The sequence below is a fragment of the Sphaeramia orbicularis genome, chromosome 13, assembly GCF_902148855.1.
Source record: "Sphaeramia orbicularis chromosome 13, fSphaOr1.1, whole genome shotgun sequence".
Lineage (NCBI taxonomy): Eukaryota > Metazoa > Chordata > Actinopteri > Kurtiformes > Apogonidae > Sphaeramia > Sphaeramia orbicularis.
Window position 1 is genome coordinate 14,457,762 of NC_043969.1, and position 17,307 is coordinate 14,475,068.

At 37.0% G+C, this 17,307-nt stretch overlaps 1 protein-coding gene across 1 annotated transcript; it reads left to right on the forward strand.

Moving 5' to 3' along the window:
* Positions 1-660: 660 nt before the first annotated feature.
* LOC115431519 (sodium- and chloride-dependent GABA transporter 2-like) lies at positions 661-16,798 on the forward strand. Its single transcript, XM_030151928.1, has 14 exons — positions 661-839; positions 921-1,055; positions 2,214-2,354; positions 3,616-3,703; positions 3,814-3,946; positions 4,041-4,175; positions 4,246-4,349; positions 6,070-6,194; positions 9,464-9,576; positions 9,658-9,795; positions 12,245-12,347; positions 12,447-12,547; positions 13,988-14,158; positions 15,657-16,798. The coding sequence occupies exons 1-14, from the start codon at positions 686-688 to the stop codon at positions 15,750-15,752; spliced, it is 1,737 nt and encodes a 578-aa protein (XP_030007788.1). The 5' UTR covers positions 661-685; the 3' UTR covers positions 15,753-16,798.
* Positions 16,799-17,307: the final 509 nt, after the last annotated feature.

The following is a 17,307-nucleotide window of genomic DNA, read 5'->3' on the forward strand; positions in this document are numbered from 1 at the left end:
GAAGACAGCAAAAACTTTGAAGAAATGTTTGAATGTAGGGTCGATGAGGTTAGAAGCCAAAAACAGCTTTAAACAAATATCAGGAATCACACTTAATAGAAAAATTGAGAATTAAAAAACATTTTGAGTGAAAGTAATGATATTCTATGTGGTCAGTCACATGACCAACAGACCACACCACTAAATGTCCAATGTAAGAGGTATTGGATTAATTTCAGTTATACATGACACCATTGGGAAATAACCTGTATCAGAGAAACTGTCTGAACTCAATCATCTACAGGTAAAAGTGTTTTGACTTTTGTTATTCATTATCCAGTGTTGTAAATATAAATGGACAGACAGTGATGGGTATTTGTCTTCATTTGTTTAAGCCATATTTGTTTCTTATACTTCAACAAGGATCATACAGCAAGGGGTCTACCTGTATTATAAACCTTGATAAGAAAAGATGCTCAAGGTTCATTAATGATTGTTCTTTGTGGGGACAAGGAGTTCAGACCTTCCTTCTCTGCTGTTTCTATTTAGTCTATGTGTGGAAATGATTGACATATCCACTGAAAACGGACTGACCTCTGAAGCTGTTGTTCATTCCACGACAGATTCAGTGGTAAATATATAAAAACAAAGAAGCTGGACATAGAGCAGCACATTTTGACGTTGGATTCTCACTTAAAATTTGGATATGTTGACAAAACTTTATGCAAAGACGGATGGTCAGGCTGAGGAGAGAGGACAATGGGCCAGTAAGGTGGAATTTCTTCTTGCTGTAGCAGGAAATGTTGTTGGTCTGGGAAATGTCTGGAGGTTTCCCTATCTGTGTTACAAAAATGGAGGGGGTAGGTAAGAATCATGCTCACACCTTCAAAAATAACAGTGTATACATAAGTAGTTTATTGTTATGTGATATGTCAACTCAGGTGCGTTCCTGGTGCCTTATTTGGTGTTCGTGGCCACGTGCGGAGTACCTCTGTTCCTGCTGGAGACCACCATGGGCCAGTACACCCAGGAGGGTGGTATCACCTGCTGGAGGAAGCTCTGTCCTTTGGCAGAGGGTACACTGTAAAGAACTTAGTAAAAGCTGAAAGACTGGTGATTTATGATACTAATTAGAGGGCAAACGTCGACAAATTTCCCGCTAGAGTGAATTGTGATCTTTACAGTTGGAAAATGCTGGAATATTTGCACAACCAAGAAGGAAGCATTAAGTGGAAAACTGATCTGAAGTTAAAATTCCAAAGAAAGTTTAGACTATAGTTGTAATGAAAACCAGTCCGGTTCACTTCATGCAAAGTGACAGGTTTGCAAGTAACAGGGTTGAAAATAGATTCTAACTTTGGAATGGGACGTTACTGCAAACGTCAAGGACAGACTTAGTTATGTTAAAAAAGAAAACTTTGAATGAACTGGTCATATTCTGATAATATGACTAACTGGATTGTGTTGTTTAGGGGACTTATCTTTGGTCTATCTATGGCAAGGGTGTCCAAACCTGATCCTCGAGGGCCGGTATCCTGCATGTTTTAGATATTTCCCTCTTCCAGCCACACCTGGTTCAATTAATGATCAGCTCATCATCCATCTCTGCAGAAGCCCGGTAATGAAGTAATAGCTTCCCGGGGTGATGGAAGAGAGAAACATCTAAAACATGTAGGATACCGGCCCTTGAGGACCAGAGTTGGACACCCCTGATCTATGGTGTTAGCGTATAGCTTGATGATGTCTTTTCTTTTGTATCATGTGACTCGCTGTTTTTCCTCTTCCTCTGCCATGCTAAATAGGCTTCAGTAACAGGATTGTGGGCAACTTCAGTGCATCATTACTATTATATAAAATATATTGATGATTAAACACTTTTTTTTAACAATTACATAAAGTTGTATCTAAAACTTAATTTAATTTTTATATTTGACATGAAAATATGTCATCAAGAAGGTGGGAACATGCCATTTTAGCTAATGCTTGAGATCTTTTTGGTATTTTGAATAATATTTTGGAGGAGATTTTCTTACAGCGGCTTTGGATTTTGTCTCAGAATAAGTAGAATTTACACAAGTACTGTACCTGTTAGTGTTCTGTGCCTGGATTTTTGGGGGAAATTTTTATGTGTGGGACAGAAAATGTCCTCCAGTCCTGGAATGTCCCTTGTATGGTGGAAGCCATATTTGTTTTGCATTTCTCTGTAACCCAAAGTACAAACCCCATGCCTGCAGGTATTGGCTATGGAGGTCAGCTGATCCTCTTGTACAGCTGCATGACCTACCTCATCATCCTGTCTTGGGCTTTGCTATACCTGGTGTTCTCCTTCAGCTCCCAGCTCCCCTGGGCCAGCTGCAACAATGACTGGAACACAGGTAAAATGATTTTTTAAAAATCTTTTTTCCTCTCCCATTTTCTTATAATAGCCAAAATTTCAAATGTCTATAAAAAACATCTTTTCTTTTTTCAATTCACTTTAAACTTGGCACATATATAGAGGCAACTGATATGCTGACATCAGCACGTGCATAGACATGACATGACAGCTGGATTGATGCCAGAATAAAATAAGTTACAATATGTGTGAGGGGTGGGGTTTGTTGTGCCTTGTACTATTCGTTACCTCCGCCAAGGAGGTTATGTTTTTGTTGACATTGGTTTGTCTGTCTGTTTGTGTGTGAGATAACTCAAAAAGTTATGGATAGATTTGGATGAAAATTTCAGGTAATGTTGATACTGGCACAAGGAACAAATGATTAAATTTTGGTGGTGATCAGGGGAGGGGGGGACACAGGGGCCCACTGATCTGCCTTGGCGGAGGTCTGCGCTGTCTTTTCTAGAAAAGCACTCAGAGAGCGCAGACCTCCGCCAAGGCAGATCAGTGGGCCCCTGTGTCCCCCCCACCCCCGATCACCACCAAAATTTAATCATTTGTTCCTTGTGCCAGTATCAACATTTCCTGAAAATTTCATCCAAATCCGGGGCAGTGATCTGCCTTGGCGGAGGTCTGCGCTCTCCAAGTGCTTCTAGTTATTCACTAAATCTATTTCCTTTGCACATATTTACTTTTTCAGCTTCTCCCATGCGTAGAAAATTATTTTCCAATGTTTTTAGATTGTCTTAATTTTAAAAATAAAAACATCTGGATGGAAAGGCATATATATAAAAGTAGATGAAGTAATGCAGTTTTATCATTCCACATCATGCTAAAAAGTTTATTCTGAAATCTTTAGCCGATGACACCAAAATGTTTGACAATGTATTAAGCATTAAAATGACATTGTATAGCATAAGCAAGGCAAGGCAGATTTATTTGTATAGCACAATTCATACACAGGGCAATTCACAGTGCTTTACAAAAATGGAAAAGAGACAAGTTAAAAACACACAATTACAATTAAAACATAACCAATAAACCATAAATAATAATCAATTAAAACAAAGTAAAAGAGAAGAGTGCAGATAGAACCCTTTCAGTTGTTATATGCACTGTTGAACAGCGCCGTTTTCAGCCTGGACTTAAGCAACATGTACTTTAAAACTGTGATATATCAACATGTGCACGTGCTTGATGGATGTCACTCAAATAATTAGTTAAACAAGAGTAACTGTTCATTTCTTCTTTTGTTTTGTCAGATAACTGTGTAGATTTTTCAATAAGAAGTAACACATCTGAATGGGCCAACCTGAATCTCACCACTTCTGCTGCCACGGAATTCTGGGAGTATGTCATTAAATGTGCTTGAGGGATGATTTTCATTGTGTCAAGATAAAATTACACATTGCATTTTAGGCTTTAATAAAGATGTTTGTGTTTTTCTGTTTCTTATGTAGACGGCGGGTTCTATCAATCTCAGGGGGGATTGAGGAGGTAGGCAGCATCCGTTGGGAGATTCTACTGTGCCTCATTGTTGTGTGGATCGCCTGCTACTTCTGTATCTGGAAAGGTGTCAAGTCTACAGGAAAAGTATTAAAATTAAAGCTAAAAACTGAGATAAATGTGAACATATTGAAAAGTCTGAATGGTCAATGTCAAATAATCTTAATGTTTTTCCACTCAGGTGGTTTATTTCACAGCTACTTTTCCTTATGCGATGCTGTTGATTCTGCTTATCCGTGGACTGTCTCTTCCTGGAGCTTCAGAGGGACTGTTGTTTTATCTCCTGCCTGACATCGCTCGGCTCATAGACCCTCAGGTAGACACTTCCTCCTGTACTGTCAGAACTGTAATAGATAAACATACTAATGGAAGTGTTGTTGGAGCAGGTGTGGATGGAGGCAGGAGCTCAGATCTTCTTCTCCTACAGCGTGGGTGTGGGCTCCTTAGTGGTGCTGGGCAGTTACAACACCTACAATAACAACTGTTATAAGTAAGTCCTGTCATGTGTGACTGGGCTTCATGAATAATGCACAGGCTGCATTCCTGACATACACGCAAATGTAAAAAAAAAAAAAGAAAAAAAAAAGAGAAAAAAACACAGAACCACCAAAAGCTTAAACAATGGTCTGTATAGTGGATAAACTATTGCATCATATCCATGTGGGAAAGAAAAATGCTGTTATGAATGCTGTCATACTTTATATACTGAAAAAAAATGGGCATATATGGAACCATATTTAAAATTACGAAGTGACTATTGACACAGTACTGTGGCATGAAATATCGGTTTGTCTATTACCACAGAGCCAATCAACGTCCTCGTTTTATCATGTGGTAAGTTACATCCCTAAAAAGTACCAAGGCAATCATATAGCGATAGGTCGATCTCAGACACAGGAGACGTCTAGCTCTCTTGATAATGTATCGGACTGCAATGCTGAAGACTTGGATTCAATTCCCGGTATTCCTTTTTTTTTTTTCTTTTTAACAAAGATTTTCAAATAGGGGGTGGGGGGTGCCGGTCGGTGAATCCAACATTGATATAAATCAGCCACTGGGACAACGTTCAGAGTGCAGAATTCCACAGGACCACATCACCCAATACACTGAACTGACATTGAACTGAGAAGTCACACAGCACACTGCTGCATCGAACATGTAGCTCCGCCCACCTTCTCCAGCCTCCAGACCAAAGAACACCATAAAACAACATATAGAGTTTTTAGAACAGTAATTCCTGTTCTATACTATATACTATCACTAATTTGTCATTTCTTCCGTCAATTGCCACAGTACTGTTTTAGCAAAATGCACAAAAGAATGCGCTGAAGTGTGCACCATATATCACCACAGTACTGTGGAAACAAGAGATTAATGAGTTCATGGAACAGTACCCCTGATTGGCTCTAGTACAAATGCTAACATTTGATTGGTCTGTGGCAATAGACAAACCGATATTTTGTACCACAGTCCTGTGGAAGTAGCCATTGCCTTAAAATTATGACAATATTTTATAACACATTAACTACAGCTAACAATAGCATTTAGCCACTTCCTTAGCTAACATTACTCTGCGATAGTCATTAAGTGAGAACTATTCACAGAAAATCTGAAATATCTGTTTGAACTATCTTGCAGTCATTTTGCAGAAATGATTGAAATACATTTTTCTGAATTAATTCATACTTTTCCAGTTGTATTATACTGCATGTAACAAATAGTAAGCAGCAGTTTTAGCTAGGTTGTGGTTGAATGCTAACATTAGCTGTTGTCTAACAGTTTCAGATGTGTTTAGTTGAATATCTATTAATTTGTTTCACTTTCCGTTATTTTTTTAAGTTGTTGTTTATGGAGATATATTTATGCCAGGTTGAAAGATGAAAAAAAAAGAAAAAAGTATAATGTTATATAAACAGTAATAACATCATATGTTCACATCTCACAAAAAAAAAAAAAAAATCACAATATTACTTACCCACAACCTCATCATGTCATACTATATTTTGTGACAATATGACAATATTTCTTGTTATTACCAAAAACCTTTAAGAATAGACGATCTTAATTACAACGTGATAACATCCTCTTTTGGAGACAATGTAATTTTGCCACCCTGAGCATGACATTAGGGGAAAATGGCCACCATAAAAAAAGAAACCTAACTCATGACCGGGCCATTAGCATATTGACTGTGTTTTTATGTTTTGCAGAGACTGTCTGTGGCTGTGTTTACTGAACAGTTGTACCAGTGTGGTGGCTGGGTTTGCAGTCTTCTCAGTGCTGGGATTCATGGCTCATGAGCAAGGCGTTCCCATTGCAGAGGTAGCGGAGTCAGGTAATGAAAGCCAATAGAAGGCCAGCTTTGCTGTCCTGGAGACAATACACATCATTAAGCAATGTAATTTAGATGATAATTCTGGGTGGGAGTAATGGGAGCATTATTTTTGGCAGCAGTGAATTAAACCGGTCCATAAAGCAAGTCAGTGTCTGCAGATAAACCCAATGCTGCCATCTGGAGGACAATGTCAGACAGTACATGATCAATTATTCTGCTCTAGGTCAGATGAAGCTTGCATACAGAGTCCCTGGGAGTCTGAGCAAACCCACATTTAACAAAATACAATAAAAGAACATGTCACCAGACAATGAAATGCAAAAAAAGCTGGAGCAATACTTTTTTTTTCTTTTTATTGTGGACAGAACCCAAGTCCCTAGAAGCAGTTAAAGGTCATTTCCTGTTTCTGTCCAGTGAATAAAGTCCTTAGTGACTTGGGTTTTGTACTGTACTGTTGTGAAAAGTTGAAAAATTCTGTTTGTGAAATGACCATCAGGGCTAGCGTTGGCACAGGGACCATTTTGCATGTATTTTTGCTCTGGTATAAAGTGTGTGTGCTCCATAGCTGTCACTGTCGCTGACCCAGTTGGCATTTATGGTCTGGGACTACAGGGGGTCAGTTGGTACTCTGTCTTGGACACTTTACAGATTTACAACATGGTTTTCACACTTCATGAGATTTGGTTTGAAGTCAATGTGGTGCAGTTGTAACAGCCACAGCTTAATAATTAATTTTCCCTTATTTGTACATGTTCATGTATGCACAGTCAGGAACCAGCTGTGTTCATGTTGTCCCATTTCTATTTCCTCTGTCTTTCCTCTCTCACCAAATATTTATAGAGCGAATACAATCAGACGCATTTAGAGCATATTATACAAGCTCAATGAGTTATACATGCAGCAGAGATAGGAAGCACATAAGTACAAATATAATTACATTACAAATAAGGCACATAATTACTGCAGACAACTTCAGTGGAGTTTTCAGGTATCTGTACTTTACTTGTATTGTTTCTGAAAATGTTTTGATTTTATTTCCAACATTTTAACTCAGATATCTGAACTATCCACTACCAAGATTTTTAAAATATGGTCATAATTTTAAATTTAATGCATTACAGGAGAGTCATCTGTCATGATTATGTTGTATTTTTGAGCAGTTTTCAAAGATTAAGCTTGATTTCAGCCTAAACAAAATGGACATAGTAAGGTTAGTCCCTTGGTGTATCCGTCACATATGACAAACATAAGATGAAAACTATCTAAAAGGCACAAGAAAACACAACCAATTTAACAACATGAAAATGGCAGAGACAGGACAAAAAACACACTTGTAGTCTCTGATTTTGAGATGTAGAGGTTACTTTGTACATTTTATTTACTTCGATATATCTTTGCAATCTGAGGTGTCATTAAACAAAAGGAAAACAATGGTATGTATGTATGTATGTATGTATGTATGTATGTATGTATGTATGTATGTATCTCTCTGTCTGTCTGTTTGTCTGTCTGTCTAAAAGTATTAAGTTAGAATGTTTTTTTTTAATGTAATTTTCACATTATATTAGTAAGATGTGAGATTGTTTCTACAAACAGCTGGATAGAAATGTCCTTCAAAAGGATTCTTTTTACTTTCATAAGCTGAGTGCATTTCAACTTGTAGTTTGACTAAAGAAACGGAATCATTACTACATTAAAATAAATAAATAAATAAAAGGTGCACTATTCCACTTCTGAAATTGAGGAATTAGTAGGTAGATAACTAATGTACCAATGATTTAACAATATAATCAACATTCTTTTACCTATGGGTCCTTGTATATTGTATATCATAACACATTTGAAGTGAAACTTAGGCTTTTTTCATATTACAATTTATTTTACAACAATGCATGCACTATTTTTAATTGTACAGCTGTTTTATGTTTTTAATCTATTCTGGTTTTTATTCTTTTATTTTGTTTTTTATTTATTCTTCTGTACAGTACTTTGGTCCACTGTGGTCATTTTAAAGTGATTTACAATTGAAGTAAAGAGAGAGAGAACTTAATTGTTAATCTTCTCCTGTAAGTCGCTTTGGAAAAAAGCATCTGCTAAATGCATGAATGTAAGTGTAATGTAAATGTATACTGTATATCATAACACATTTGAAGTGAAAGTTTAGCTTTTTTCATATTACAATTTGTTTTACAACAATGCATGGTCTCCTTTTTTATTGTTTGGACATATACAGTAGTGGAAAAAAGTTTTTGGACACCCTACACATTTGTGATATATTGCATCAATCCTTAAAGACCCAAACAGCTACTGGTGGCCAAAATCATCTACTAACCTAAGATGTTTAATAACTTCTGAAGCACTAATCCTATCAATACATTGAAATAATTCAGGTAAAACACTTCTACAACATTGATTCACGAATAAAATCAATGCAGTTTGACAAATGACAGTGGATGGAGACGTTTCTTTTTACATTCAGTTATTGATATATTTTGCTGAAAAGGTCATTTATTGTTAAGTTTTTTTCTGTTTTTGATGTACTAACCCTCAATGTCACTGTGAACATGGAAACACCGTTATCTTCTACGACATTGACTCACAAGTAAAACCCATGGACTTTGACTTGTGTTTACATTCAGCTATTGATATCTTTTCTCAAAAAGTCCCTTTTTCTTCAGTTTTCTGTTTCTGTTTTAATAACCTTCAACTTTAATATGAGCTTTTATGAACATCTACATGATCAGTAAATTAAAAATAAGGAAATGCCAGATTTTCACTGAAAAAATGCTAAATACAAAGGATAATTTTCTGATAAATGGCGATAAATTGGTAAAGAAAGGTTAAATTGAGAGAAAAATTATTTGTGAACTGTCGTAAAAGTAGCACTAGGTCATTATGGGTTAAGAATCACTCTGAAGTCCTCAAACTCTACCAAGTATTGTTCCATTCTCCAAATCCACATGCTCTCATCTGCACATGCTCAGTTCCATCAAGGTCAAAACTGGATCTTTCAGCAAAATATAATTTGTATATGTTGAAACTGTCAAAAAAAGCTTTGTTTTATTTTTCTTGTTAACAATGGACAACAAAAAAATCATTTGCCCAAAAAAATATTTTTCTGCAATGATGAATAATGATGTTTGAGATTGCATAAAACTTTAAGAGTGTCCAAAAGCTTTTTTTCCACCATTGTGCACGGACTTAACTGAAGGTTTCAGCTACAGAAGCAGATCGCAGAGGTTTACCCTCAGTCTGATGCTGTTTTCCAGGTCCAGGCTTGGCATTCATTGCGTACCCTCAGGCTGTAGCTATGATGCCCCTGCCTCAACTGTGGGCCATCTGTTTCTTTATCATGCTCATCCTTTTGGGTCTGGACACACAAGTACGACACACAAGGAGCAACACATTTCATTAAAAGATGTACAAGGTAAACGTTCATTTGTGTCTTCTTTACTCTCTGCAGTTTGTGGCCATGGAAGTGGTGATGACATCTATCATAGATATGTTTCCATCAGTCATGCGCCGAACGGGCCGACGGGAAGGATTCCTCCTCCTCTTCTGCTGTACTTGTTTCTTAGCTCAGCTCGTCATGGTCACTGAGGTCTGTGTCCTATTTACTGGCATTTTTGAAATTCCTCATCACTGTGCAACATTTTTTCAGATACACTGCTTGACTTGAACACGTTGTTTATGAAGGTAACACAAATCCCTTTTACACGTAAACTTAAAGCTATACCGTACAATGTGGCATTTTTACATTTTTCTTTTGTCATCTTAAAATGCTCCTAATAAGCATGTGTCAAACTAAAATGTAAAAGAAATCCAACAGGTTTTGAAACTCAAAACTGTTTAATTCTCATATATTTCTGATAAAAGTCTGACCAGTCATTTTATTCGGACCAAATAAAATAATTGGCCGAGCCTGGCTGAGCCTCCTGTCAGTCATCCGTTACTGCCGTCCTGCATCAGGTACAGGTGTCTCTGAATCTGACGTTCCACTTCCGCTGCTCCTCCTGTTGCTGACCGCAGTCTCCTGTCTAGGGGTGTGAATGGATAGGACTCAAATGCACGTATTGAAGGGAAATGATGGATTAATTTACAGAATTAACAACCAAGGGGAACAAACAGAAAAACCTGATTACGGCAGTCAGAGTCCGGCGAATGAAGGATGGAGATATAGTCCGGAAGTCGAGTGTACATAACTCTGCAGACCCTTAAATACAGGGTGTAGTGATGTGACGTTCACGAACGAATTGAATCTTTTGAATGGCTCTTTGAAATGAACGATGGGAACCGAATCTTTGTAAAGAGCCGTTCTTTTTTTTTTTTTTTCTTTTTTTTTTTTTTTAAAGGAGGGATTGTCCGATTGCCTGTCAATTTAGTATCACTGGGGAAGCATTGGGCAGGAGGAGAATGTTTGAGCAGAAAAAAAAAGAGCGCTTACGCACTGTGTATGTCTCATGGCAAGAAGTTAGCAAAAAAAAACAACAGTTTGAAGCGTGATGTGAGCATACTGGGGGAGGCAGAGCTGGAAGAGTGGTCGAAACCGGAGAAAAGTTTGAGAGTGAGTGAGTGACCACCTGTGAGTAATGAGCCAAAGAAAAAGGAGGCATATTTGGATGCACTTTTCAGAAAGAAAAGATGGGTATGCAACTTGAGAATTGTGCTATAATTAAGGTGTTTAAGTAATTGCAGTGATCGAATCTTTTGAGCGGCTCTTTGAAACAAACGATGGGAACTGAGTAAAAGAAATATTCTTTTTTATTTTTTTTTAAGGAGGGAGTGTCTGATTGCCTATCAATTTAGCGTCACTGGGGAGGCATTGGCTTTACATACAGCGTAGAAGTGAGAGAACTTCTGATGTTTTATCATTTTGATATTTACATTAGAGATATCAGGTATTTTGCAGTGTTATTTGAAGTATTTTATTTGCACTAGTTTGTTAGGTATTTAAGTACTGTAATTGCAGTGATCAATCACTGTTGTTTTGTGCAATTTTTTTCCGTATGTTTACACACATTTATTGTTCTTGTTTTGAGGAGAATAAAATGTTATTTCATAAGAAAATGTTTTATTTTCTTCTTCATTTTTAGGCTACAGACTAGTCCACATAATGTACTGTGATGTTTTTTGTCAAATTCCAGCATTTACCTAATGTCACCTCACATGTTGTGTATTTAGCCCACACATTTTAACTAACTATTCTTTTTTACGGTAAGATAATATTTACTGCCGCACCAATTAAACACCTTTAAAATGTAATGTCAATCATCACATGTAGCCTATTTAGTCATTCAAACATTGGTGTTTCAAAATAATGCAAAAAACATAAGAGTCAGTCTTTTGAACGGCTCTGTTCAGTGAACGGCTCCTGATTGAACGGCTCCCTTCAAAGAGCCAAAAGTCCCATCACTAACAGGGTGTCCTAATGATAAAGGAGTCCACCAGGTGGATGATGTGTCTGAGGGGTCCACGGCCACGCCTACGTGGACCGGACCTCCACTTACAGGGGAGGGGAGTGTCAGAACTCAGGCACCGGAAAGCTGGCGGGGCTTTGGAGGGAGGCGGGTTATTCATGTTCAAAGTTTTACAAAGTGCTGTGCAACATGCCAGATCAGTAGGTATAGCTTTAACCTAAATTAAATTAAACTTAATCTGATTTAAGATGGTGGCACATATAGACGCAGCATTTGTTCTTTTGTATTTTTGTACTTCTTTTTATATATTTCTTTTATTTGTAGTACAGTTAGCTTTTTGTATATTTTAGTAGAATTAAGCAGTATTTTAGTGGTATATGTCTATTTAACATTTTATCTCAGAATTTTTGTACATTGCCAATACTTTTTAGTGTTTTGTGTGATATTTTTTATACTCTTTTTGCACTTAAAGTGTTTGCTGCTAAACAGAACAGAGCTGCTAAATGGATTTTCATTGTTCCTGTAACAGTGACAATAAAATTCTATTCTATTCTATTCTATTCTATTCTATTCTATTCTATTCTATTCTATTCTATTCTATTCTATTCTATTCTGTTCTATTCATGTCTCTAGGGAGGGATGTTTGTGTTCCAGTTGTTCGACTACTATGCTTGTAATGGAGCCTGCATCCTCTTTCTGTGTGTGTTTGAATCCCTGGCGATGGGGTGGATCTTTGGTATGTACATTATGTTAAATAACACAGAACCACAAACAAAAAAAACTCTGACCTGATGTGTACTCAAACTGTTCATACAACCTTGTGTTTCCAATGAAGGCGCAGATAAGTTGTTTGGCATCATAAAGGACATGACAGGCATGCGAGCCAACAAGTTCTTTAAAATCTGCTGGCTCTACCTCGCACCGCTGGTGTCACTGGTGAGTCAGGCTTTTATTGTGTCAGTGTTTGGGTGATGTATGTGGATTACTGCACAAACAACCAGCAACAGCCAACACACTGATTTATTCCATCTGACATCATAAAATCCAGATAGTGCATATCCATGCAGCCTTTCCCTGTAGCCACATGAACTAATCTTTGCTTCTTTTTTTAACCCAGGGGTGTCAAACTCATTTAAGTTCAGGGGCCACATTTAACTAAATTTGATCTGCAGTGGGCCGAACCAGTAAAATAATAACAAAATAATATATAAATAATGTCAACTCTAAACTTTTCCCTATGTTTTAGAGCGAAAAAAGTAAATTTAGATCATGGAAAGGTTTACATCAACAAACTATCCTTTCAAAAGATGTGAATAACATGAACAAACTGAAAAAAATAAGTGTAATTTTAACAATATTCTGCCTCAGTTGATCATTTACACATGTACATTATAACTTACAGATCACAGTGGATCTACAAATACACAGAACATTTAGTAACAGGCAGAATATTGTTAAAATTGTTCTTCCTTCTCTTAACACATTTCAGGTTATTCACATTTTTTGCAAAATTATACTTTGAGTGTAAATACATGAAAATATTTACATTCACAAAGAGAAATATTTGAAGTTGACATTATTTATATGTTATTATGATAGTATTTTACTGATTCTGTCCAATTGAGATTGAATTGGTCTGAATGTGGAACCTGAACTAAAAGGATTGTTAATATCTTAGTGTAATTTTTGCATTTCACAAATTCATCCCAAGGGCTGGACTGGACCCTTTGGCGGGCTGGATTTGGCCCCCGGGCCACATGTTTGACACCTGTGGTTTAACCCATAAAGACCCAGTGCTGCTATTGTGGCAGTTCCTGAATGATTTTTTTCTCTATATTTAACCTTTCTTAAGTATTACCATTTCTTGTATATCTTATTTTATTTTGTTTTTTTCCAGTGAAAATCAGGTATTTCCTTATATTTAATTGACTGATCATGTAGATGTTCATTAAAGCTCAGATTAAAGTTGAAGGTTATATCAAAAACAGAGAAAACTGAAGAAAAAGTGACTTTTTAAGCAAAGATATCAATAACTGAATGTTAAAACAAGCGTCTCCGTGCTCTGTTTATCAAAGTCCATGGGTTTTACTGGTGAATCAATGTTGTGGCAGATAACAGTGTTTCCACGTTCACTACGGAGCCTCTGAACATCCAAGTGGGTCATATCTGATGACCATGAAAGATGACAACGTATTTTATTTCAACGTATTGATAGGTTTAGTTGTTCAAAAGTTATTACACATTTTATATCAGTAGATGCTTTCGGTTGATGGTTGTTGATTTTCAGGCTCAATTAGTACTTATATTATAAACTCAGGGTAGTTTCAGTGTTTAATATCTTCCAAAATCTGAACAAACCATGCCTTTTTCCTCCAGGGCACCTTTATATGTTCTTTAGTGGAGTACCAGCCTCTGACCTTTAACCGCTGGTACGTGTACCCAGCCTGGGCGTACACAGTGGGCTGGGTATTAGCCCTGTCCTCCATCCTGCTTGTGCCCGGATTTGCACTGTATAAATTGAGCACTGGAACCGGGACCCTCAGCCAGGTGAGACAAATCGGTAACCACTGGTGTTGATAGATACAGCCTGGTTTAAATGTATAATTGATATAATAATGTAATAATTTATACTTTCAGTCAGAAGTTTGGACTCACCTGATTTTTCTTTATTTTCATGACTATTTACATTGTAGATTCTCACTGAAGGCATCAAAACTATGAATGAACACATATGGAATCATGTAGTTAAAAAAAAAGTGACATAACTCAAAGCATGTTTTATATTTTTCAAAATAGCCACATTTTGTTTTTATTACTGCTTTGCACATTCTTGGCATTCTCTTGACGAGCTTCATGAAATAGTCACCTGGAGTGTTTTCCAAAAGTCTTGAAGGAGTTCCCAGTGATGCTGAGCACTTGTTGGTCATCTGTGGTCCTTCTCATGCCATTCAAATGAGAAGGCGAGTCCAAACTTTTGACTGGTAGTGTGTATAATAATGTTTAAATAAATATAATAACATACACGGTCACTGAAACAATGCTGTCAACTTTAACAATTCAGGGATATAAAAAAAATGCTATTTTTTTGGCCCCATACCTTTTGATCAAGTATTGAATTAGATTATTTTGTTATAATCATGTTCAACATTAACTAGTACTAAATGTTGGTATGTATTAATAAAAAGCCGCACATTAACCTCTGAAAATTCCAGCTCAGTAACTCAAACATCTTATGAAAAATCCAGGAATATTTTCCAGATAAAGCAGGATCAGTTGCAGATAAGTCACATTACACATACCAAAAGGGAAAAATAATTTTACCTTGTGGTATTTTCCAGAATTTGTAACATAGAACTGTGTGAGATATTTTTGTTATTCACGACAGACCTCATTAACTCTACATTTTCCTGCAGGTTAATGTACAGGGTTCGTACACATTATCAAGGTCAAATTCAAGCACTTTAAAGAGTCATGTTCAAATTTTTCCAGCACAGCCCTTTACAGCTGGGGTAAAACAGATTATCAACAACTTATGATTATTTTTTTTCCACTTTTTTTTTTTTATCACAATGATGTACATTATATTATGCTATAAACATCTAAAATGATGTTTCCTAGTATCAAAAACTTCAGAAATTAAGTGAACACAAAGTTTTATCTAAAAAAAAAAAAAAAGGAAGCAGCTTGGTGTTCAGACACACTCTGAGACAAAGATTAAGATAAACATTTACCTGGAGTCAACCTGAGAACACCTGGTACATTTTTTTTTACATTAAGTTTAATTTTTCAGAATGTATCACCTCTCTCCAAGTAGCTTTTGCTTGCCATCTAATCTGGCAGAGTTAATATTAAAAATAATAAATCACATCACAGAGTTAGAATTGCAAACACTTTCAAGCACTTACATTAAAATTCAAGCACTTCCCAGACCTTGAAAACACATTGAATTTCAAGCATTTTCAAGGATTTCAAACATTCATATGAACCCTGAATGTAAAGTCTGGTTACTTTATTAAAGGTCATGGGTGTTATTTTTCTCCACCAGCGTTTCCATCGCCTGTGCCAGTCTGACCCTGACTACTCACCTGCCCATAAGCAGGAGGCTGAGCTGCAGCAGATCAGAGAAGCAGCTGTGGAATAGTTTTATTGTCAGCTCATACTGTGTAAGAAGTTACATAATCCTGAAATCTTTGGCAATTACATTTTTTTTTTGCAGAAGCAGTCTGTCTACTTCATACATGAGCATCAAAACTTTGGGGATTCAATCAGTTTCCATGACTTTACTTGTTACTGTACCTGTAAATGCATAAAATAACTGCATGCTGTCACTTCATTTGTAGAGTACTTTATTTAAATAAAACAGAATAATGAAAATATATAATGAACTTTAAGATTTCAGACACATGGTTGTCAGCAGTGTCTGATAAATGCACAAGCTGAAACAAATGAAAGCCATACACATACCACATGCATAAAACTAGCGAATCAACATCCTATAATACTACTAACACTGTCAAACTCACAAACTCACAGAGCACAAAGTAAATAAAACAAATGAGAACATCAGCACCACCAATCTGAAGGTTGATGAAAAGCAAGACAAAGAATGTCAATAAAGTGAAAATGGATTGGAAAGCAGTGCACGACTCATTACCTTGGAGAGGTTGACTATATAGCTGAATGCACCTTTTTCCACAGGTTTCCTCTGGGTGCTCTGGTTCCCCCGCCATCAAAAACATAGGATTTCAAAGGTATGATAGTTTACTTCTGGTGCCTTGTCCCTGAATGAGGTACTGGTGTAGATCTGGAGTTGGTCCTTGGGTCACTGCTCCTAATGGGATGCCTTCTGGAGCACTAGAAAATGGGTAAAATACAGAGAACACACTTCCCTATGGAAATAATAAACAGTAACTTTAACTGAACTGCTTCTATTGGTATGTGAGGGGAACATACAGTGGTGGAAAAAAGTTTTTAGACACCCCATGCATTTGTGATATACTGCATTAAGAACCACTCTGAAGTCACTGAACTCTGCCAAGTATTATTCCATTCTCCAAATCCACATTTCTGCACATGCTCTGTTCCGTCGAGGTCAAACTGGATCTTTCAGCAGACAATGGAACACATTCATGACATGACATGGTGAAACTGTCAAGAATTTAGTTTTGTTATTTTTTCTTGTTAACCAAGAAAAGCACTCGGAGAACGCAAACCTTCGCCAAGACAGATCTGCCACCCCCACCAATCACCACCAAAAGTTAATCATTTCTTCTTTGTGCCAGTATCAACATTTCCTGAAAATTTCATGAAAATCCATCCCTGACTTTTTGAACTATCTTGCTAACAAAAAGCGACCATGGCCCAGATGGTAGAGCAGGTCGTCCAATAACCGAAGGGTTGGCGGTTCGAATCCTGCTCTTTCTGTGTGCTATTATGTCCTTGGGTAAGACACTTCACCCTCCTTGCCTCCAGTGCTGCTACTCACACTGGTGTGTGAATGTTTGGTGGTTTGAGGGGCCGTAGGCACAGATTGGCAGCCACGCTTCTGTCAGTCTGCCCCAGGGCAGCTGTGGCTACAAATGTAGTTTACCACCACCAGAGGGGGAATGTGAGAGCGAATGAAGAATGGATCCTCTGTATGCGTTCATAGAAAAGTGCTATATAAATCTAATCCATTATTATCATTATTATTACAC

Coding starts and splice junctions, on each gene's coding strand:
- LOC115431519 (XM_030151928.1), top strand. CDS start 686: ATGTTGACAAAACTTTATGCAAAGACGGATGGTCAGGCTGAGGAGAGA. Junction 4,176..4,245: donor CTCGGCTCATAGACCCTCAG/GTAGACACTTCC, acceptor TTGTTGGAGCAG/GTGTGGATGGAGGCAGGAGC. Junction 12,548..13,987: donor TCGCACCGCTGGTGTCACTG/GTGAGTCAGGCT, acceptor TTTTTCCTCCAG/GGCACCTTTATATGTTCTTT.